At 46.5% G+C, this 20965-nt stretch overlaps 1 protein-coding gene across 6 annotated transcripts in view; it reads right to left on the bottom strand.

The window, feature by feature from the left end:
* The window catches only part of TEX14 (testis expressed 14, intercellular bridge forming factor), a 65216-nt gene that overhangs the window by 19911 nt on the left and 24340 nt on the right, over positions 1-20965 (bottom strand). For 4 of the 6 annotated variants that reach the window (XR_015798167.1, XM_088152317.1, XM_007430010.4 and 1 more), the window contains 8 exons: positions 18050-18240; positions 16475-16622; positions 13199-14127; positions 10664-10755; positions 9984-10066; positions 5623-5904; positions 1820-1908; positions 36-158 (listed from right to left, as the gene is read on the bottom strand). Coding sequence is in view for 5 of the 6 variants with exons in the window: in XM_088152317.1 (XP_088008443.1) it covers positions 36-158; positions 1820-1908; positions 5623-5904; positions 9984-10066; positions 10664-10755; positions 13199-14127; positions 16475-16622; positions 18050-18240 (1937 nt within the window). In the remaining variant the exon portion in view is untranslated. The remainder of the gene's footprint in view (positions 1-35; positions 159-1819; positions 1909-5622; positions 5905-9983; positions 10067-10663; positions 10756-13198; positions 14128-16474; positions 16623-18049; positions 18241-20965) is intronic. The other 2 variants (XM_088152316.1, XM_088152318.1) reach the window with 2 other exon arrangements.

Raw genomic sequence — 20965 nt, 5'->3', positions numbered from 1 at the left:
TTTCCCCCTCTGTACAAAGCCTCCCTTTCTCTTACTTCCAATTCAGAAGGCTCATGAGGAGCAGAGCTGCCGAAAAAATAGTCAGGGTCAGGGGTTAAAAACTCCTCCGACATGTTAAGGGAGGAAGATGGTGAGTGGGTCAGCTCCTCCAGCTGCTCCTGCAAAAGACATGGAAATTAAAACCGCAGCTTCGTCAATAACAGAGCTTGGATTGCAACAGGGCAACACTCGTTTCGTCCCTTGCCCCACACCTATCTGTTTATTTAATATTCTGTTTTTCCTCCGAGACTCCAGGCAACATACACAAGTGTCCTTTGTCCCCTCATTCTGTTTCCACAATAAATTAGAACAATCTTTCTTTCAAAGTATAATACAGCAGGAGACCTGACAAGGGCCAAAGCAGCTTGTTTACTTATTCATGCAATTTATCCACTGTCCCAATGCTGGCAAGCTCGAGGGAGTTGGCCATGGCCCACGCTGGGGCCCCAAGGGCTTCCCCAGTTCTAAAGAGTTCCATGTCACAGGCTCCTTTCAAAATATTAGCATTTCTGGGTTTTAGCTAGGAACCCCCTTCCAGAACGCTCTGCCTATCAGAATCCTTAGCTGAATTGCTTGCTGAAGCACCGGGGTCAAGGAAGCGGAAGGGAGGTGGTGGGGAGCAGGCAGGCAAACCGATGATTGATTTGCACTTGTTCATTCCAAACCACCTGCTGAACTCATTTTTGCCAGAAGAAATGCCAAACACAAGCAAAACTCCCAGGCCACCCTTCTCGTGAACCTGTTTTTAATCTCCAGACAGCACAGCAGGAAACAAGACCGTATACTAAGTTACTGGAAGGGCACGAAATGGGATCCTTATATATTCCCGAGTGGGTGGAAGGAAGGGCAAGTTTGCAATTAAGAGAGAAACACCCGTGGGGGAAACATGGGGAAGAAACAAAACCCTGATTGAGGACCCATCGGGGAAGAAACCACACCACCAGGACCAGTAGGGCAAGTGACTCTATAGAAATAGCCAGCACACTCCGCTCTCCTCTGCACTGATGATGTTACCCAGCCTGGTCACAAAACATCTGCAGGGAAACAACCAAGCTCAGAGAACACCGGGAGCCCAACAGGGAAACAAATGATTGAGAGACAGGAATGGCATAAGGAATAGGGAATGGCTGTGCTGACTTGGAAACTTCTCAGGAAGTAGCATGGAGTTCCACCTTGAAATAATGGTTTCTGCCTTCTTCCTTGACATCTGCAGAAGAGGAACTGCTGCCGCCTTCTCCAACCGTACCCTCTCCTCCTGTGGAACACCCAGAATTCCTTCGCCAGCTGGGGAAATCTTGGGGACAGCAGCCCTCCTGCATGTAGCGTCCTTCCCCAAAACCAGGAGTCCTCCAGGTGGATGGACTTTGGCTCCCAGAATTCCCCAGCCAACATGGCTACTGCTAAGAATTCAGGGAACTGACATCCACCCCCCTGGTTCATGAAGCCTGGTATACGTCAACCTTTGCCAAAAAGGCCTCCCCCCCCCTCAGCAAAATCCACATGGCTTTCTTTTTCTTCCAAACTTTACAACGTGGTTATTTGCTTGCGTCTAAAGCCCCAGTGGCTTTAAAGCATCAGGATGTTTTAAAAGCACCTGCAAGTTTCATTTTTTTTCAGTGGGAGACTGTATTTAAGTGTATCTCTGGAATGGCTTAAGGCTGTGATTTATCCTTGTTTTGGTCAACGGCCTGGATCGGGATCAGCTGGTTGGATGAAAAACAACTGCTTAATTATTTAGGGAGCCGAAGGAGCAAAATGGGGGGAAGGTAACGTAGCGTACCCTGCAAGAGTCCTCAGAGGTGAGAGAAAGGCATATGTGGTTGCGTGACGCTGCGCCACCCTCGCCGGCTGGAGTTGGACTGCATTTTCCTAATAATAAATTAGACAATGTGAAATGCAACATCGCCACCAGGAAAAATGAGGGGGGTGGGGGCTGGAATTAGCATGCAAGGAAAAAACTCTGTTTCTTGGCCAACAGACAGGCTCTAAAAACAAATAAATCAGAAAATGCCAACAGAGGCTGATTTGACAGGGGACGGGGACGATAATGGCAATTCAATGTCCAATCCGCAGAGCCAAAAACATCTATCCTTTCGACGGGGGGACAAAGCATCCCCGATAAATGACTTTTCAAAAGCAGCGCCTGATAATCCATCTTTTTGTTCTCCTGGGCCCCAGAGAAACAAATCCGCGCTACCGATAATGATAGCGCCGAAGCCGTTAGGAAAATGGAGCAGACCCAAAACGCCGAAACGGCTGCAAACCGCCTCTCGTTTCCCACCAATTATCTAAGAGCCCAGTTGCATTCCTGCTCCTTGGCCATTTTATTCTCGGGGGGGAGCTCTTCTTTCCAGCCAAGGGGTGGGCAATTCCCAGCACGACATCTCTAAGGCACCCCTTCCTGCTCAGGAGTACCCGCAGGGTAGGGTTAAAACAAGGTGGTCGCCACAGCGAAATCAAAGCTTATCTGCATCGCTGGGGCTGCCAAAATCTGACAGCGAAACGTATGAATTTGGGCTGCATTTTTGGGGGGGTGTCTGGTTTTTCGTACAATCCCTGTGGGAAGACCCATGAAAGTATTTGGCAAGGCAAGACACTCTTGTTCCTGCTTTTAGCCTTCCCAAACAGCAGCATCCGTCTATCAGGCGGGGGGAAGAGTCGCAGCAATTAATCAAAGTCCCACCTCTTTCCACCTCTGTGTCACATCGATGCACAGACTTCAGCTGCTGTAGTGGTCTGTGGGAATGACCTTGCAGAGGACGGTCAGATAAGAGGCAGCTGAGCCCAGAGAAGGAAGGTGGGCGTGGCAAACGTCTCAGAAGGGACCCTCCCTACTTTCTTGGGCTGTAAAAGGTGGGGGGGAGATGTACTTTCCGACTTGCAGGATTCTCTTAATGGAACTTTACAATAAAGTTAGAACTCGTACTTCTGGGTGTGCTTCTTGTCTGGACTACCTCGCAAGGCTGACAACTGCCCCGCAACGACCAACGTCTTCCCTGTTTTGACCCACCCCCATTTGCCAAGCGAACAAAAACCAACCAAACATTTTCCAAGCAGCATTGCATCCTCCATAAGGACAGAATGTGGGATTGCAAACATTGCCCACCCTGTTCTGGCAGACCTAAGCAGACAATATTCCATCTGCTGGCATCTTGAACAGGATCTTTATAAATGCTCTTCAGTGAACACCAGTGTGGTGCAATTAAGACAGCAGAACCCAGCTAGCTACTTACCACCCCCCATTTTCTCGAAGGCAGTGTGAGCTGTACTTCCAAGCCAAACCGTGTGCTATTTTCTGAGAATATCTTTGAGGGGCCTTTTTAGAAGGTTTTTTTTCCGGTTTCTCCTTTCATTCCATTTTAATTAAAAGAATATTTTTCTTTTTAAAGTCTGGTGCAGTTAGGAGCAAGGAACATCAAAGAATTTCTCCACTAACAAACTGGAATCTCCAGAAACAGACCATTTTGTTCTAACAGGCAAGTTCCTGGCATTTCCAGGTCAACAGAGAACTTGGGTGGGCAATTCTGCCCTAAACAATCCAACTTTCATTTATACTTGATTCAAAGATTGTATTATGAATCAGCTAACCAGAGTGGGGCTCTTTCTTCTGCTAAGAAAGGTTTCCAACCCTTCACCCTTAGTAGGTATTTTGTCAACGGGCCATTGATATCCCCAGGAGGTCAAGGGGCAAAATGTGTGCCGTGATGCAAACTCTGTGCAACGCTGGGACGTATGAACGCAAGGGCAGCTGAGGCATCGTTAATGTCACAATCCATGTTTCATCGTGGTGACATCATCATGGTTAGGCGCTGGTGCCTATGAGACTGGGGGAAGATTAGATCACTTATAAAAGGGCCTGTAATGACACTATCAGAAAACTGCAGAGCTAATCAAATGCATCCACACAGAACAGGAAAGTTATGGGGGGAACAATGGCAGGTGGGGAGATGGGGTGCCTTCTAGTGGTGGCCAACAAGGACTTCTTTAACCTGGATAGGCAGAAATAAATGATATAGTATTTTATCCAACAAGGATATACTCTCCTGGAGAAGGCAACCAATGGGAGTCCAGATACTGAACTACAACTCCCAGCAGCCTTGGAGAGGAAGAGGAGGGACTTCTGGAGAGAGGGCAACCTTCATTGAAGCTTGATTCTGATAGCATTATGAACTATGTTAAGTTATTCACACTATCTTGGGCATACCTCCCAAGCCCCCACCTTACTGGGGCTCCATTTCAGCTTTTGGGGGAGCATTTGTACTTCACCTTTTCTATGAGAGCTCGAGGCACCTTATCCCCATAACAACACCTCTGCAAGGCAGATTAAATGGAGAAAGAATGATTGGTCCAAAGTCCCTCCATGGTCCAGTAAGCTCCATGTGAGCTCCATGGTCAAGTAAGGACTTGAACCTGGGCCTGTAACACATTTGTAAATTCAGAGAAGAAACATGCAAACATATACACACATATGTTCACTCCCCATCGTGTTCCTCTTGAACCCAAACTTGTAGTAGGTGAGACCACACGTGGAGTACTGTGTCCAAGTATGGAGACTGTATTTCCAGAGTTCACAGTCAGCAACAAGGGTGATAGAGGGACTTGACAAGATGCCCTTTGAGGACAGGCTGAAGGAACTGGGGAAGTGGAGTCTGAAGCAAAGAAGATTGATGGGAGCGTGATATCAGCATTTGGATCCATCAAGAGAAGCTACAGGGAAGATGGCCAGGAATGGTCTTCCATGGCTTCAACATTAGAACCAGAAATAATGAGTGTAAATTGCAGTTACCTAGATTTCATAAAAACTTCCTGAGCTAAGATCTGCACAACAGTGGAAGAGTTGACCTATGGAAGTGGTAGGTTCTCCATCTCTGGAGGCTTTTAAGAAGAGGCTTGTCAGCCACCACTCAAGGATGGTTGAGTTGATTTTCCTGTACATTGCAGAGGGGTTGGACTGAATTATCTCAGGGATCCCTTCCAACTGCCCAGTTTTAAGATTCTAATACCAATAACTGCAGTTAGACAAAAGCTGCGCCTTCAAGAGGTGGAGGTCCAGATGGTGGGCCACTGAGCAGAGAAGAGTGCTGGATCCAAAGGCCCTCAAACTGAGAAGCTGGGCGGGCAACTGTTGGCATAAGCCGTGGTGCTTCTCAGCTCTACTAAATGCAGGAGCAGAATAACCAGCCAGAAGACTCTCCAGATAGCAAAGTCAGATACAATGTGTGAGATGGGCGGCTATATAAACGTGACATATAAATAAATAACATAAATAAATAATGCCAATAAATTAAAAAATATATAAAAACAACTGCCATGGAACAAGTGGCAGTATTAAAATATATTTAAAGAGAGGAAGAACCCCCCCCCCATAGAAAGCACATTAAACTTTCCACAGAACTTTGGCCCCCATCCTGTAAGCAGGATCACAAATATTGGGATAGGAGAAGAGTGACGTCATTCAGTCCTCACTGTAACCCAGTGGTTCTCAACCTTGGCAACTTTAAGATGGGTGGACTTCAACGCCCAGAATTCCCCCGCCACCCATCTGAAAGTTGAGAACCACTGCTGTAACCCAACCCTTCTTGCCTTGCTTCTCCGGTCCTGTGGTTCTTCCTGACAGACTGTCCTGATTTCTCTCCTTCTCATGGTTGCGAAGCACCTTGTGGTCTCCAATTGCCCTGCTGGGCTGCCCCTTCCCCACCTCGCCATGCTCCTGGCAGAGTCTGACCCACTCACGGCTGGCGGGGCTTGGAAAAATGGTCTTGATGTCCTTGGCCTCGCTCTCCAGCATCCATCGGCTGGCAGGGTGCTGAGCTGGGAAGCCAAGCTGCCCTGATGCCACCTTCTTTGCCATCTGCTTCACTTCGGCTGGAGCAAAACAGTAAGAAGGAAACATTGGTTGGGTTTGGGAAAAAAGGAATCTTTGGAACTGGTTTTAGTGGGACTTGACCATTCCAGCTGATGCAGGAAGGAAACTGGGCAATGCACAGAATTTGGGGGGCATTTATCCTGGTTTTGTCCGATCTCCCTTCTTGAGGGTTCTCGTCTTAAATTCAGGGTTGCCCTCCTTTGGGATAAATACGGCAACTTAGCCTGAATTGTGCTTTGAATGTATTTGTTCTGTATTTTATTTTTTTGCCTTACTGTCCATCCCCTTGAATGCCATTTCTCAGCTAGTAGATAATGGAATGAAGGGATGTTATAGGAGGGCTGTGTTTGCTGGCAAAAAAAAAATCTAACACATTTTATTTTACATGTGCATTGTACATGCCTTTTAACAAAATATGTGAGTCAGAAAAAGTGCTACCAGCTCATTAAAGTTTATCCCTTTTAATCAAAGAGGTGGGGAGGCAGATGGATTATCTATCACCTTGTACTTTTTTGAATACTTTAGACGAACTGGCAGTTGTTGAACCATCAATGCTACATTTAAAGGGAATTACACCTTTATTTGGGATAAATTATGGCCATTTGGCCATTTCGATATTTAAACTACTGTAAGGAAGAAATTTGAGCCTGGGAATGGGAACAGCCATTTGCAAAACAGGGCCAGAAGAGATGCGTGTCCCTTCTTATGTGCCAAGAGGGAAGAAATATGCCATTTCACCCAGAAGCCGTTAGAAAGAGGATCAGAGAAGCCCCACCTTTCAGCCACACTGAAAAACGGGGGCTGAAGGACAATATCCAGCTCCAAAGTTCTGTAATTTAAGCCTTTTTCCTTTCAATACATCTGAGACTCTGAAAATGTGTTCTTGGTTGTGAGAGGGCGTTAAAGGCTTGGAAGTTGGAAACAGGGCTGCGCACGCTCTGAAGTGCTCTGGACCTTGGACCATCCACTCCCACCCAGCCCCCAAGTAGAGAAAATTAGGGGAGATGGCTTTGCGGCACAGGGGGATCCCCCAATTCTCTTGCTGCTGAATGGTGAAGGGCGCTGAAAATCAAAGGTTGAGGATCATGGGGGTGGGCCGCCTGGCGCAAGGCAGGCCCCCAACCCTGACCTGTCGCATGGCACAATTTGGGGTGGCTTGTGCTAGAAGACAAAAAGCACGATCCCTTTTGAAGCAAGGAAAGGCTGGAGGAGGCTGTATTTACAATGGGTTGGGACGGTCTGCAAACATTGTGCATTCAAGCCTCAACACTGGAAGGGGGCATTTTCATGCAGGGGAGAGCAGGACCTGCAGACGAGCATTTCTTTGTTCCTTTCCTTTGACTTCTACTGCCATCCAGTGGGCACAGAGGAAGAAATGAGTGACTTCTCAGCATATGAGGTTTTAAGAGGGTGCTAAAGCCACTGTATCCCCCTTGCCAATGGCCCATTTGGTATAGCGGTTGAGTGCTGGACTAGAAACTGGGAGACTGCAGTTTCTAGTCCTCTCTTAGTGTCTCCCTCGAGGCAGGAATGACAGGTTCAAACTAGCCTACTTCAGACACATTATGACCTAACTCTCTAGAGCAGTGTTTCTTAACTTCGGCAACTTGGAGATATGTGGTCTTCAACTCCCAGAATTCCCCAGCCAGCCATTCTGTGAGTTGAAGTCCACACATCTCCAAGTTGTCGAGGTTGAGAAACACTGCTCTACAGCAATGCTTCTCAACCTTGGCCACTTCAAGAGGTCTGGATCTCAACTCCCAGAATTCCCCTGCTAGCTTAAAGTTTAAACTCTTAGAAGTTGCCAAGGTTGAGAAACGCTGCTCTAGAGAAGGCTCTGATGCTGGGAAAGGTGGAAGGAAAGGGAAGAAGAGGATGACCAGCACTGAATTCAGTTACAGTAGCAACAGGGAAACCGTTGGAAGACCTGAAAGACCACGTCAGGGACAGATCATCATGGAGAAAACATATCTATGTGGTCCCTAAGAGCTGACAATGGCTTGATGGCACGTAATCAATCATCAATCCATCTTAGGGTAGGGAGCCATGGAAATAACCTTGGAAAAGGCATCCAGAAGCCTATGTGAAGCCCAGGGGGGAAAGGAAAGCATTAGAGACTCAGAGTGATTCCCCCAACTCCTGGGGCGTAAGAGGGAGGGAAGGGAAAATGCAGCAGACTTGCAAGATTTTGTTATTATGGGCAGTCTCAACAGAGTATAGTTCTAGTCTTCCCAGGGAGTCAAATTTTTGGTCAGTCTACCTTCTAGCCTTGATACCTAGAGATGGAAGCCAGCTGGGTGACTTTGGGCCAGTCACTCTCTCTCAGTCCAGCCCAGCCGAGCTCACAGGACTGATGTTGTGGGGAAACTGTGGCAGGAGCATTAGGTATGCTGCCTTGAGTTGTACAAAATATAGGTTGGGTATAAAAATCTACGAACAAACTAATAATAATAATAAAAAACCATCATTGTCTAACTGCGATTACCCTGTGGAATTCACTACCACAGGACACAGTCAGGGCCACTAACTAGGATGACTTTTAAAGGGGGATCTCTCCATCTGCTTCTTGTGAGCCTCCCAGAAGCATCAGGTGGGCTGTTCTGTAAGGGACCAGGACGCTGAACTAACTGGGGCTTCAGCCAGATCCAGTGAGGCTGTTCCTATGTTCATCTCAGGTGGTTCTCAAGGTTCCCTCTGAACACATCCAGGGTTGGGGGAGCCCACCACCTCTCTTTAGCTTACAAAAAGAAGAGTAGCTGACCAGAGATGTGACTGAGGAACCTGGACTCACATGTGGCCTGAAGGAGGTGGACGTGGGACGCTCCCCTCAAAATACCAGAACCAGGAATGTATAAGAACAAGTCCGATAAATGTTGGAAGTGTCATCAGATACCCGGCTCATATTACCATATGTGGTGGACATGCTCAGAAGCCAAAAGATATTGGATTAAAATCCACACATGGTTGGAAAAAATGACAAAACAACATATAGACTTTAAACCTGAGATATTTTTACTGGGAATTATACCGGAAACTTATAGTAAAGAATTGAAATATCTGATTGTAAATGTTTTGACAGCGGCTAGAATTGTATTTCCTAAGAATTGGAAGAATGAAAAAGTACCTATGCAGGAGGAAGTTATTAAGAAAATTATGGAATGTGCTGAGATGAGTAAATTGACATTTGAAATTAGAGAGCAAGAAGACAAACAATTTTATATGATATGGGATTTGTTTTATCAATGGTTGGACGAAAAGATATAGTAACGTAATAGATTAGGAAATTATATAATAGAAACTCGATAAACTGATATAAATTACTATATATATATATATATATATAAAATCAATGGACAAAAATGATACAAATCTTATAATGAAAGCTGGTGTTATAGATAGACTAGTCACAAATGAATAATAATTGATAACTGATAAATATATAAATATATGTTGGACAGATAATATGAGACTCTATATAAATGGTGAGTGAAGACTATGAAAGGATGGCACAAATGACTGGTAACTGGCTGACACATGGTTTAAGATGGAAGATGGTTTTCATGTTTTTTATGCTCTTGTTTGTTTATGTATGTTTGTGTTTGTTGTAAAAAATAAAAAACTTAAAAAAAAAAATACCAGAACCAGCTGTGATCCAGTGCAGTTGATGGGCAGGAGTGACCCAGCCAAAAGCCCATCATTAATCTGTGTAACTCACCGCCACAAACCTTGGATGGCTTTAAAGGGGGACCGGATAAATGTATGGAAGAAGGTCTATCAAGGGCTACCCATCTTGAAGACTTCATGTTATGTCCAGGCTGAGGGCACCATTGCTAAATCCTTGTTGCAGGAACAATGGAGGGGATGGGGAAAGGGAGTATCTCCATTTCCTGACCCCCCCCCCAAGAGGCATGTAGCTGACCCCAACCAAATGCTAGGCCAGGATAGACATTACCTGACCCAACAAGGTTGTTCCCCTGATCGTAGAGCTGAGAAGGCTGGACGCCGTAATCCCACCTTACTTGAAGGGCACCCAATTTCAGAAGACTAGACAAGGAAGAAAAGCAACCCCGGAACTCACTTGTCCATTCAGACTGAGCCATTCTCCTCTCTTCACTTCTCAAATTCACTTCGTAGATTTCAGGAGTTGTATTTTTCAAGGACCTGCAAGATCAGGTAACTTCAAAAGAGGCAGCCATCATTTCTACTGATCACAGGATGCATTACATTTAGACCCCACTTTTGTCTAAAGTTCCTCCAAACACCCTACAGCAGTGTTTTTCAACCTCAGCAACTTTAAGATGGGTGGACTTCAACTCCCAGAATTCCCCAGCCAGCATGCCCTACAGGGTTTTCCTCCTGCTCCCTCTTTATCTTCACAACAGCCCTGCAGACAAGGTTGGCTTCAGAAAAGAAAAAAAAAAAAGCCACAGGAAACTACCAGATTCCCACACAGTGGACATAATCGCTCTTCTATTCCGACAGGATTTAGCAAGTTAAAACAGAGAACATCCGTCAATTTGCTCTACGGACAAATCCTATTGGGGGAGAGCCGTAGGAAAGGACCGAATGAGTAGGCAGCGTAAGTAAATGGATCAAGATGAAAAAGATAAAAGAACTGATTTTAAAAAATGATTTAAAAAAAATTAAATCACCCTCGGCATAGCAAAGTGAATCAGTGAGTATGACCAGAACGGCATCAATAACAAAAATAAAGACATTTGGAGGAATTCTATCTGGGGACTGAGGAACAGCACTCACCCATCTGCCGCTTTGATCCCATCCAACATGGAGCTCCCTCGACGCAGGTGGGGGCTCTTCTTCCTCCTGAAGGACACGCCTGGAGGCAAGAGCTAAAAACCACATCGGTAAGCAGGCAATCTGGGCCAGGGGCCACATGACTTTTCTGTACCTGGGAGGGGAGCTTGGATTAACCCTCGGCTGCTTTGTGATGCAATTTCCATCGGATGCACTCATCTCTACCCTGTCAATGCAATCTTTGGAGCAGGATAACCATTTTTGTCCTAGTTGCTAACCAGTGACCCAATCTGGTGTGGTAGTTAAGACACCAAACTGGCTCACTGGTTAGCAACTAGAACACCAGGCTAGAAACCGGGAGATCGTGAGTTCTAGTCCTGCCTTGCGCACCAAGCCAGCTGGGTGACCTTGGGCTAGTCCCTCTCTCTCAGCCCCAGGAAGGAAGCAATGGCAAACCCCTTCTGAAGTCCTACCAAGGAAACTGCAGGGACCTGTCCAGGCAGTTGCCAAGAGTCAAGGCTGACTTGAAGGCACAACGCCCCCCGCTCAAAAAACCTGTGACTATATACATCCGTGTCTTTCCCCCTTCCCTCACAAGGATCTTAAGGAAGTTTCTGGAAGGGAGATTTCTGCAGGGAGAAATTAGCAACGCTGAGCAGGAGGGATAGGAGAGGACCTTGTCAAGGATCTTGCTCAAGACTGCTGGCCTCTGATTACGATTTGCCACATTTCCCATCTGCCAATCAGATGGGATTCTGATTCAATCCTAGTCCGCTGGGAGATTAGACGGGTCGAGAGCTGCCTTTGGGATCTTCAGCATCAAGAGAGGACCCAGGTGAAAACCAGAATAATAACCAGTTAGTCTATTGCAGTGTTTCCCAGTCTTGGCAACTTTAAGATGTGTGGACTTCAACACCCAGAATTCCCCAGCCAGCCATGCTGGCTGGGGAATTCTGGGTGTTGAAGTCCACACATCTTAAAGTTGCTGAGATTGAGAAACCCCGGTTTATTGCAACAAAACCCACCAGGCACTGGAAAGACACAGTTGTTTTCTGCATGCATAGAGTTAATTTCTAGTCCATAATATAGTCTGTATAACCTTAAGGTACTCCAAGGCCTTCCCAACCTTCTCGATCTGCAATTTGTTAATTATTGAGCCTGGACAAGCTGACCTTCTGTGAAGTCCCTCACACAAGGACTGGTCCTCACAGATGAACCCAAATCGCTGTTTTAATAAAGGCATTAATGTTCCTATGTTTCTGTTTTTAAATTTGATTGCATGTTCTAACTCTGCGAGCTGCCAAAGTCCTGGGATTGCGGTGGGATACAGATTAGATGATTGATTAATTGAATGATAGATGTGTTCAAAGAATGCCAAATTTTCGAGGAACTCATAAATTTTCACTCAACAGATAGATGAGCGCTTAGAGAATTTCTAAAACCGGCTTCACGTACCAATTTTCTTCTGATTGATGGATGTTTTCTAAATGCATCCCCTTCACCAAGATAGCTTCCAGTGTTCAGCTTCCACATTCAACTAGGCCTTGTCGTATCTTATATAGCACATAAATCAACTGTCTTGTTTTGGTGATAGAAGGGCCAAAAGTTGTCCTTTGAGAGTTTCAAGGTGCCTGTCCAGGCTCAAAGAATCACACGATCACAAACTGGATTTCTAAACTCATTCCTTATGGAAGGGATAAGCTACTGGCTGAACAAGAGAACCATAAAAAAAATCCACATTTGCAGAAGCGGCATCAAAGGCAAACCACGATCGTTCCAAAACCATGATGTGCCTTCAATGACATCGTGGCACAAATGCCACTTGGATATACTCACGTCCTGACACCTGACACAAGTACAGGTAGTCCACAACTTACGACCACAATTGGGACCAGAACATCCATTGCTAAGTGATGCGATCATTAAGCAAGTCGTGCCTGATTTTACGACCTTTTTTTGCCATGGTCAGTAAGCGAATCTGACCTCCCTCATTGACTTATTTATTTATTTATTTATATTTCAAATTTATCATTGCCCATCTCACTGCACTTTGCTTGTTGGAAGCCCCCTGGGAAGGTCGCAAATGGTGATCATGTGACCTTGGGACACTGCAACCATTGTAAATACATGCTGGCTGCCAAGCGCCCAAATTTTGATCAAGTGATCGTGGGGATGCTATGACAGTTTTAAGTGCGAGGACTGGTCATCAGTCATTTTTTTCAGTGCCGCCATAACTTTGAACAGTCGCTAAATGAATGGTTGTAAGTCAAGGACTGCCTGTACACCATTTGCAGCATTTGCAGAACATTGTCACGCACATTTCATTGTTTGCATCTCCCCGCCTCCTCCTCAGAGGCCCAGGGCTGGTAAGCTGTTGAAGGAGTCCAGCGAAAAATTGTTGGATATCATGAAGGGGTCCTATAAGCTAAACAGGCTCACGTTCCCCTTTCCCTCGAAAGCAGCCATCAAGAAAGTTTAATGCTGCTAGCAAAGCCTGTACAGAGTGAAGAGGAGCCTCCCCTCTCTATCCCACTTTACCTGATAGTTCAGTTCTGTTCCTCTTTGATTTATGGGACTTTTGGCTGCTTCCAGTCCAAAATCACTCCAGTAGGTGGTATCTTGGCTCTGGCTGGTACTTTTGGGTCTGTTTTCTGCAGCTTGGTAAGAGTGAATCCCCAGTGGTCTGTATGATCCCGGAACCCGGAAAGGCGGAGGCACGTAGGTCTCCGTTGGGGGAGCGACTGCCTTCCACTGCAGTGCGCGGTCTCCGTTTAAGGGAGCCTTAATGTTTCTCAAGATGGTCTCCAGCTTCTCTTGGCAGCCCCTGGCAGGAATCACAATGGCAGGCTGCTCCCTTGCCTGAGTCCCCCAAAAGAACTGCCGGGGTTTGCCCAAGGTCTCCAACGCGCCTAATTTTGCTTCTGTCCGGGAGAGGGAGTCCGTGGCTTGCTGAAGCAGAGTCTGGCAAATCTTGAGATCGAGGACACACTTTCCAAATTTGTACTCAAACTGGGACTGGATGTTCCCACCTTTGCTGCGGGCACTCCTGAGCACCTCGTTCATCACGGAGACGCCGTTCAGCTCCTCCTGACTGCATTCTGTTTCAGCGTCCGAGGACAGGGCCGCCTCGCATTCCTGGATTTCAGCAGTTCGAGGGGACGGGGTTTGGGCTGTGTCCCTTGGGGCACCCTGCAATGCCCTCCCGGCATTGGGATCCTGCCCTGCTCTTGCCCCCTCTTCGTCCCCCTCTGTCCCTTCACCCAGGTCTGGGTAGCAAGTGTAGATCTCGTTGATTTCCACGCTGCAAAGGCTCAAGTTTGCATTCCTGGCTCCCTCTAGGTCTTTCAGGCATCCCTCTAAAATTGGGCTTGACTGAGCCGTGCGGAGAACCGGCTCAGATACTTGGACAATGGCAGGTTTGATCTCTGGAGAGGAATCAGCACATCTGGTCATGGTGAAACTCCTGGCTAAGAAATGAAGCAAGAATCATGATGGAAGGAGGCTTGCAAAGCCCTTCAACCGAATTTCTCGCCTGCTAACAATGCCAGTCTGGTGCATGTGGATGGCTGGAGACAAGAGGCTGACTTGCCCAGGGGTTGCTGACGAAGAACCGGGGGGGGGGACTGTAGGGAAGGGGAAGGGGGCAAGTGACATCATGCATGGGACATCATCATGCAAAGTAGGCAATTTATGGTGCAAATTCCACAAACCACATCATCTGAGCATGTGTAACGGGAAGTAGGAGTAACCTTGAGGAACAGGAGGAAGAGCCACAACCATGATAACAGTCAGAGACGAGTCCAAAGCAGGAATGTAATCTGAGAAAGCATCTTAGACTTGACCCTCCCTAGTTCTCACAAAGATAAAGGGAAGGAGGGGGGAGGTGCTGAATTGTAAAGTAGTATTAGCTTGTGTGTCTGATTTCCGAGCCTGGTCTATCTCGAAGGGCTGACATCATGACTTGAGATGTCATTGGGGCTTCTAACAAATTGTTATTTATTTATTGAATCGATTTATATGGCCACCCGTCTCACCAACGTCACTCTGGGCAGCCAACCACACTTTAAACACAATGAAAAATAATAACAACAAATAAGAACTTACAACGGTCCCTGAAGTTAAACCCAAACAATCAACAAAACCTTGCAGTGGGCCATCTAATCTCCCAGCCCCCAAGCCATGGAGCAAATCCAGGTCTGTAATGCTTTATGGTGCTGCAAGAGACATTTCCAAGATCCCAGGAGGAGACATCCTTTAACTGAAGGGACCTGCAAGGTCCCTCTGGTTGGACTTAGTGGAACAGACAGAAACAACTGAGCAGAGACAGCCCCACAAATAGTCCGGCCCCATGCCGTGGAGGGCTTTAGAGGTGACAACCAGCCCCTTGAATTCCACCTGGAGGCCAGGTGGTCTCACATGGGTGTTCTGTGGTGGGCTCGCCTGCGTACGCCGCACAGAGTTGCTTTATGAGACGGGCGGCTACACAACTGTGATGTATAAATAAATAGAAAACAAAACAGCCAAATTTCACCTCCATTAAAAAATTAAATGCCTATTTTACTCCCTGCCCCAATTTCCTAACAAAAAAACACAGCATTTCATTAAAGAAGGCTGAGCACCGAAGAATTGATGCCTTTGAACTGTGGTGCTGGAGAAGACCCTTAAGAGTCCCCTGGACTGCTAGGAGGTCAAACCAGTCAATCTTAAAGGAAATCAACCCTGATTGCTCATTGGAAGGATTGATAATGAAGCTCAAGCTCAGATACTTTGGCCACCTAATGTGAAGAGAGGACTCTTTGGAGAAGACCCTGATGCTGGGAAAGATGGAAGGCCAAAGGAGAAGGGGATGGCAGAGGATGAGATGGTTAGATAGCATCACTGAAGCAATGAGCATGAAACTGAGCAAACTCAGGGAGGCAGTGAAGGACGGGAAGGCCTGGCGCAATATGGTTCATGGGGTCACGAAGAGTCGGACACGACTTAGCGACTGAACAACAACAACAAGGATCTCAGCAGACTGCACTAAAGGGAGAATCCATGGGGAGGGGTGTCCAAATCTGCAAAATGGCAGAGGCGGGGCCGTGATCACAGCCCCACGCCTTCTGTATGTGCGCGCATGTGCAAAAGGGGTGGGGCTTTGATCACAATCCCACCTCTGCCGTCTTGCAGACTTTGAAGCCCATGTTGATATTTATTGGTCTGAAACAACCTATGGTTTTTTCACTTTCTATTCATCAATTGCCCAGAGCCAAAATGGTTTGCCGGCCAGAACCTTCAGCATTAAAACAAACAGACAAACAACCCACGTCATCATTTAATACAACTATGTGAGCCCTGGCTATATAAATCCCACAGTAAATGCATTTATTTAACAAGCCCAGTGACGTCTATCTTATTTTGATGTGTTTCTTTTAAAAGGAGCCGTGGGGCAAAATTCCTATCAGCATTACAAGAACTTGGGGGGGGGGAGGATATCAACCCTACTGTGCACACGCACACACGCTACAGCTGCATTCACGTGGATGTAACGCCCAAAGAAATTAACACACTACTTGATTCATCCAACACGCAAAGACAATATTTGAGCTGCCAAAACTTGCCAACACACAAACGAAGCCACCCAGAGCTAGCTTACGCAGTTACCTTGGGCTTCTGGCTCAAAATTGCTTCCTGCAGCTACCAAAATCTGGTCTCCCCAAAATTTAGCCCCCCACTTTGGAGCCCCACGATGCTTGTCCCTCCTGGGGGGTGGGAAAGATCTCCCCATCCAGGCTTCCAATACATCCAGCCTCCCACCCAAAAAAGGACATAGACCTTCATGAGCCATCTCTTCTTGCGACTCTGGCTTCTTAACCACGAGAGCTGAGGCGGAGGGCAAGCAGATGTTGATATCGGGGTGAATTTCAGGTTTGGGGGACTCTGGTTCCTCGCTAAGACGTGGCCTGCGAGACTCTAGCAAGTCCTGCAAAAAGGAGAACGAGGAATCCGTCAGCAGAATTTTTTTTTTCATTCCAGCAGCGCCCTCTCCAACGTAAGAGTACCAGAAGCTTTTCTGCGAATTAAATAAATCAGTATATTTGGCCGGTCAGTTGGTTCTGACCATGGGCTCAGGGTTCAAATGCCTCCTGTTCCTCGCTCTTCAAACCACCCTGCTTTCTTGATTCTATTTTAGTTAATATTTATTCTTTTTTTACTGTAAACCGCCCAGAGTCGCTCTGCAGTGAAATTTGAAATATAAATAAAATAAATGAAATTCCCGAGACAGTTGAGTTTTGAAAAGGGAGGACTTACAGATTTGACAGAAAGGAAGCGGTTCTAAATGGATCGATTTAATTCATTTATTTTAATTAAATTCAGAGGCTGCCCAACTCTAGGTGATTCTGGCCTGTCCAATACCTCAACGCCAGCATGAATTGGCTGCCAAACTGGACGGTTTTAAAAGCAAGTTCACACACTGGTGGATGATCGGGGCCACCCACAGCTACTAGCTTCGACCTCCAGATACAATGGGATGCTTGACAATAACATGAGAACTTCCTGAAAGCATCTGGTTGACCACTATGTGTTAGAGAGTGTAGGGACACCAGGAAAGGGATGAAAGGGGCAACAGATATAAACAATCCATAGATAGAAGGGAAGTCCACTGGTTGCTTATCTCATACAGCAAACTACCCCGGATGGCGAGAAACATGGGAAGAAGCGTTTCGAAACATCAAGAGCCTTAGTGAACTCACTAGAAAGGAAGGTGGGAAATTCTTCTTAAAGTTTCTAAGATTCTGCATTTATCCCCAACTAGCATTAAAGACACTTGGCTGAAGCCCATGCAGGTCCTGCTTCCTTGATCTTGCCCAGTTGCGGGGAGCCTATTGTCAATCTCAGAAACTCTAACTCTTCCCATCCTAATTGACAGTGAGTTAATGGAGGCACCGTCTCTCTGAAGGCTTTGCAACGCTTCTTCCCAGGTTTCTCTCTACCTGGCCTAAGTGGTCATTTATGAATTAAGTTGCTGATAGACTCTCATCTCTGGATTGTTTTCCTTTCCCACAATTCCTCACCAGGAGGGATACCAAATGCTGGGCCAGGTGGGCCCACGGCCTGACCGAGCAAGATTCTTCTGAGGGGCTTAAATTCGTTAGGATGTTGAGCTTAAGATATGAATGGGGTTACATCAAACTTTTCTGGGATAGAGGCAGCTTTGCAAATTCAGTTCTGCTTTTAAAATAAATAAAGTTGCACCATTAAATTCTGTCTTGGCTAAAGACAGAAGCTTGTCCCATTTTTAATCTGCATGTGCCTACACTTACTTCAACATTTAGACCTTAAGTCTTTCCTTGCCTCCTCGCCCAGAGGAGAGGGGAAGGGATGGGGAAGGAAAGCCCTCCTGTTCACCTTCAAGTCATTCTTCAGGACATAGCGAATATCTTGCAGGTTCATTGTGCGCTGCTTCTGCCTGGACTCGAGGCCGGTCTTCACAATGTCATAATAGGGCTTGGGCAACCTGGCGTCGGCTTCCAACCACTGTCCAGAGATGATGAGATCTTTGACGGCCGAACCTTCGAGTCCATCCCAAGGAATGGTGTCTGGAAAACACACGTCCTGAATGCACAGTCTGATGCGGGAAGGCACCGAAAGAAGACAAGAAGGACGGAAACTCACTGTCACAGTCAGTGTGGACCAGGGAGTCTCTTCCATTTTTATTTTGTAGCGACAACTGCGGAGTGATGGGCGTTGCGCCGCAGCGTCCCCTTCCCTCTCCCTCCCACAAGTAGTGTAATGGTATGCGGGAATGATCTTGGGAGACAGGAGGAACAGCCGCAGGCTGGACAACTGGCATGTAAAAGATATCTCAGCCCACAGAAGGAAAAGGGGCGTGGGAAGCATTTCAGAAGGGACCCTCCCTAGTTTTCCGGAGAGTAAAAAGAGGGGAGAAATACTTTCAGTCTTGCAAGATTCTGTTAATCTAACCTTACAATCAAGATAGAGCTAGTTCTCTTGGGTGTGGTTCTTGTCTTGTATGACATTTCTTTTTTTCAACCCTAGGGAATGTTGGAAAGACATTGGGAAAAGGAATTGGAGACTTTGGTTCAGCAAGATAACTCTCCAAAAGAGGAAAATGGGGACGGCTCAGCAGTTGGGTCGTGGCTTCAAATGCTGCTGACTGCTCCATTCTAAGGACACGGGTTCCTGGTCACATGACCCCGAGTGGCGCACACAGATCCCATCCCATTCTTCCTAGGGCACCAATATACATCCGGATGTAATGCACTGCTTTGTTGCACAGAAGAAAATGCAGGGGCTTCCCGCCACTGTTAGTAAAGGGGCTGGAACAAGGTCCAGACGCCAAGCATTCAAGCCCTCAAGGCCTGTCTCCTTCTGCTTTAATGACAGCCCCCACTTCATCAGGACTTGGGTGTTACATGAGACAGGAGAGGGGAAAAAAGGGGGTGATTTTAAGAGTGGTTTAGATAACGCACTAGATTGGAGAGACTAGGAACAGGGGACACGCTTTGTTCTAAAACCGCTTTTCAAAATACCATTATTTAGAAAATAAATTAGGCACTCAGCATCTCGTTTCTAAGCACCCACTAGATGAAATGGGTGTTCAGATGCACTGGAGCAGCTGTGAAAAATAGGTCTGTGCTTGGTTTTGTGACAGCCTAACCCAGCGTTTCTCAACCTTGGCCACTTTAGGGTGAGTGGACTTCAACTCCCAGAATTGGAGTTCTGGAGACCTGCATGCATCTAAAGCCGGTTTTATTTGCACAATAAATGTGACGACAAGACCTGGAAGAGTCAGCTTTGACTTCCAGCTCCAAAGGAAAGCCAATAAAAGTTGCATTCGTTTTTTTAAAAAATGAAGAAAAAGAAAAAGCAAAAAAACACGCCTTGAAATAAATCTGAAGCATAACGTGGAAAAAGTATGTTCATGGGTCACAAGGAAGTCAAGCAAAACAAAGCAAAGCAAAACCCTCCTGGACAGAGGTGTCTACAGGGCGTGGTCAGAAAAGACAAGAAGGTGTCTCCAATGACGCAATCAAAGTTCTGCCTGGTTTTTTACAACACATATGAAAAACGGGCAGAGCTTCCATTGCACTGTTGGGGCCACCAACATGACTTTTTTGACCACACCCTGCAAACACCCATCCTTCTGGACAAGACGGTGAAGAAGCTGGAGCAGGACTGTCCACCCCTTGCTTCTTACGGAAGATGAGAATTCCTGAATTGGACACGGGAAGCTTCTGCAGACAGACAATAGCACCTTGAGGCCGCGGACAGCGTAGAGAGAGGCAGGAAGATGACCCCAACCCCCGGTTTGGCAAGAAAAATCCTTTTCTTTGGAGCTCCGGAAGAGAATTCCAGTGACTTCTCCACTGATGATGTTTCTGGACTCTCTTGCCACAAACCTCAGTTCAGAGGAAAAGGCCTCTAGTCTCTGCACAGGAAGGAAGTCCTTCTGCCTTGAAGAAGAGCAAGTGATGGACAATAGCGATCATAAACTCCCCAGTGAGAAAGACCCATGTTGCAATCTCTGGGTCGTACAGTCGGTCCTAACAGAAGAGCTGCTTGAAGAGAGAAAGGCAGAGGGGGTTGTGGAAGGAGGTGACCCCTGTCTCCTTGGAGCTCAAGATACTACAAAGAGAGAAACTGGGGCAGAATTGTCCATGTCTACTAGATTTGAGAAGTGAACTGCAGCAAACATAGAGAAGAACAAGGCAAGAACTTTGGGTCAAAGAGAGTTCAACGGTTGAGAACTTCTAAAAAAGGTAAAATTGAAAGTAAAACTGAAAAGTAAAATTCTGCACCATTCCAGGGGGGAGAAAATAGAAGAGCAGCTTAGGAATCTGATGCTCAGGGAGTTAAAAGGGACATACAGAAGAAAGGAGCTTTGCTGGAGGCAACCAGCAAAGGAGATATAGCACCAGAAAGGAATGTCAGCTGTCAATGGAAGCTGGAAGCAACATAAAAGGCTTTTGTACTTCTGTCAATACAAAGAAACATAGATTTACCAGACCTCAGTACAACAGACCAACTTCTGCACCAATCAGCCTAATCTCCGTATAGGTAGTCCTCAGGTTATGACAGCAATTGAGACCGGGAACTCCATCACTAAGCGACGCTGTCATAAAGTGCAACATGACATGACCAAGTTGCTTAGTGACAGCAATTCCAGCAGTCCTGGTTGCTGTTGTTAAATGAGGAGCATGTAGGTCATTAAGCTAGGACCTCAAGTGACCACAACTTCCTGACAGCTTCCCCATTGACTCTGCTTGTGGGAACCCGGCAGGGAACACTGAACATTGTGAT

Source organism: Python bivittatus, unplaced genomic scaffold, assembly GCF_059951505.1.
Source record: "Python bivittatus isolate LINGU-HERP-01145 unplaced genomic scaffold, Pbiv_v1 ctg000690_np1212, whole genome shotgun sequence".
Taxonomy (NCBI): Eukaryota; Metazoa; Chordata; class Lepidosauria; order Squamata; family Pythonidae; genus Python; species Python bivittatus.
The sequence above is the reverse complement of the archived record's forward strand: the minus strand, read 5'-3'. Positions and strand labels throughout refer to the sequence as shown.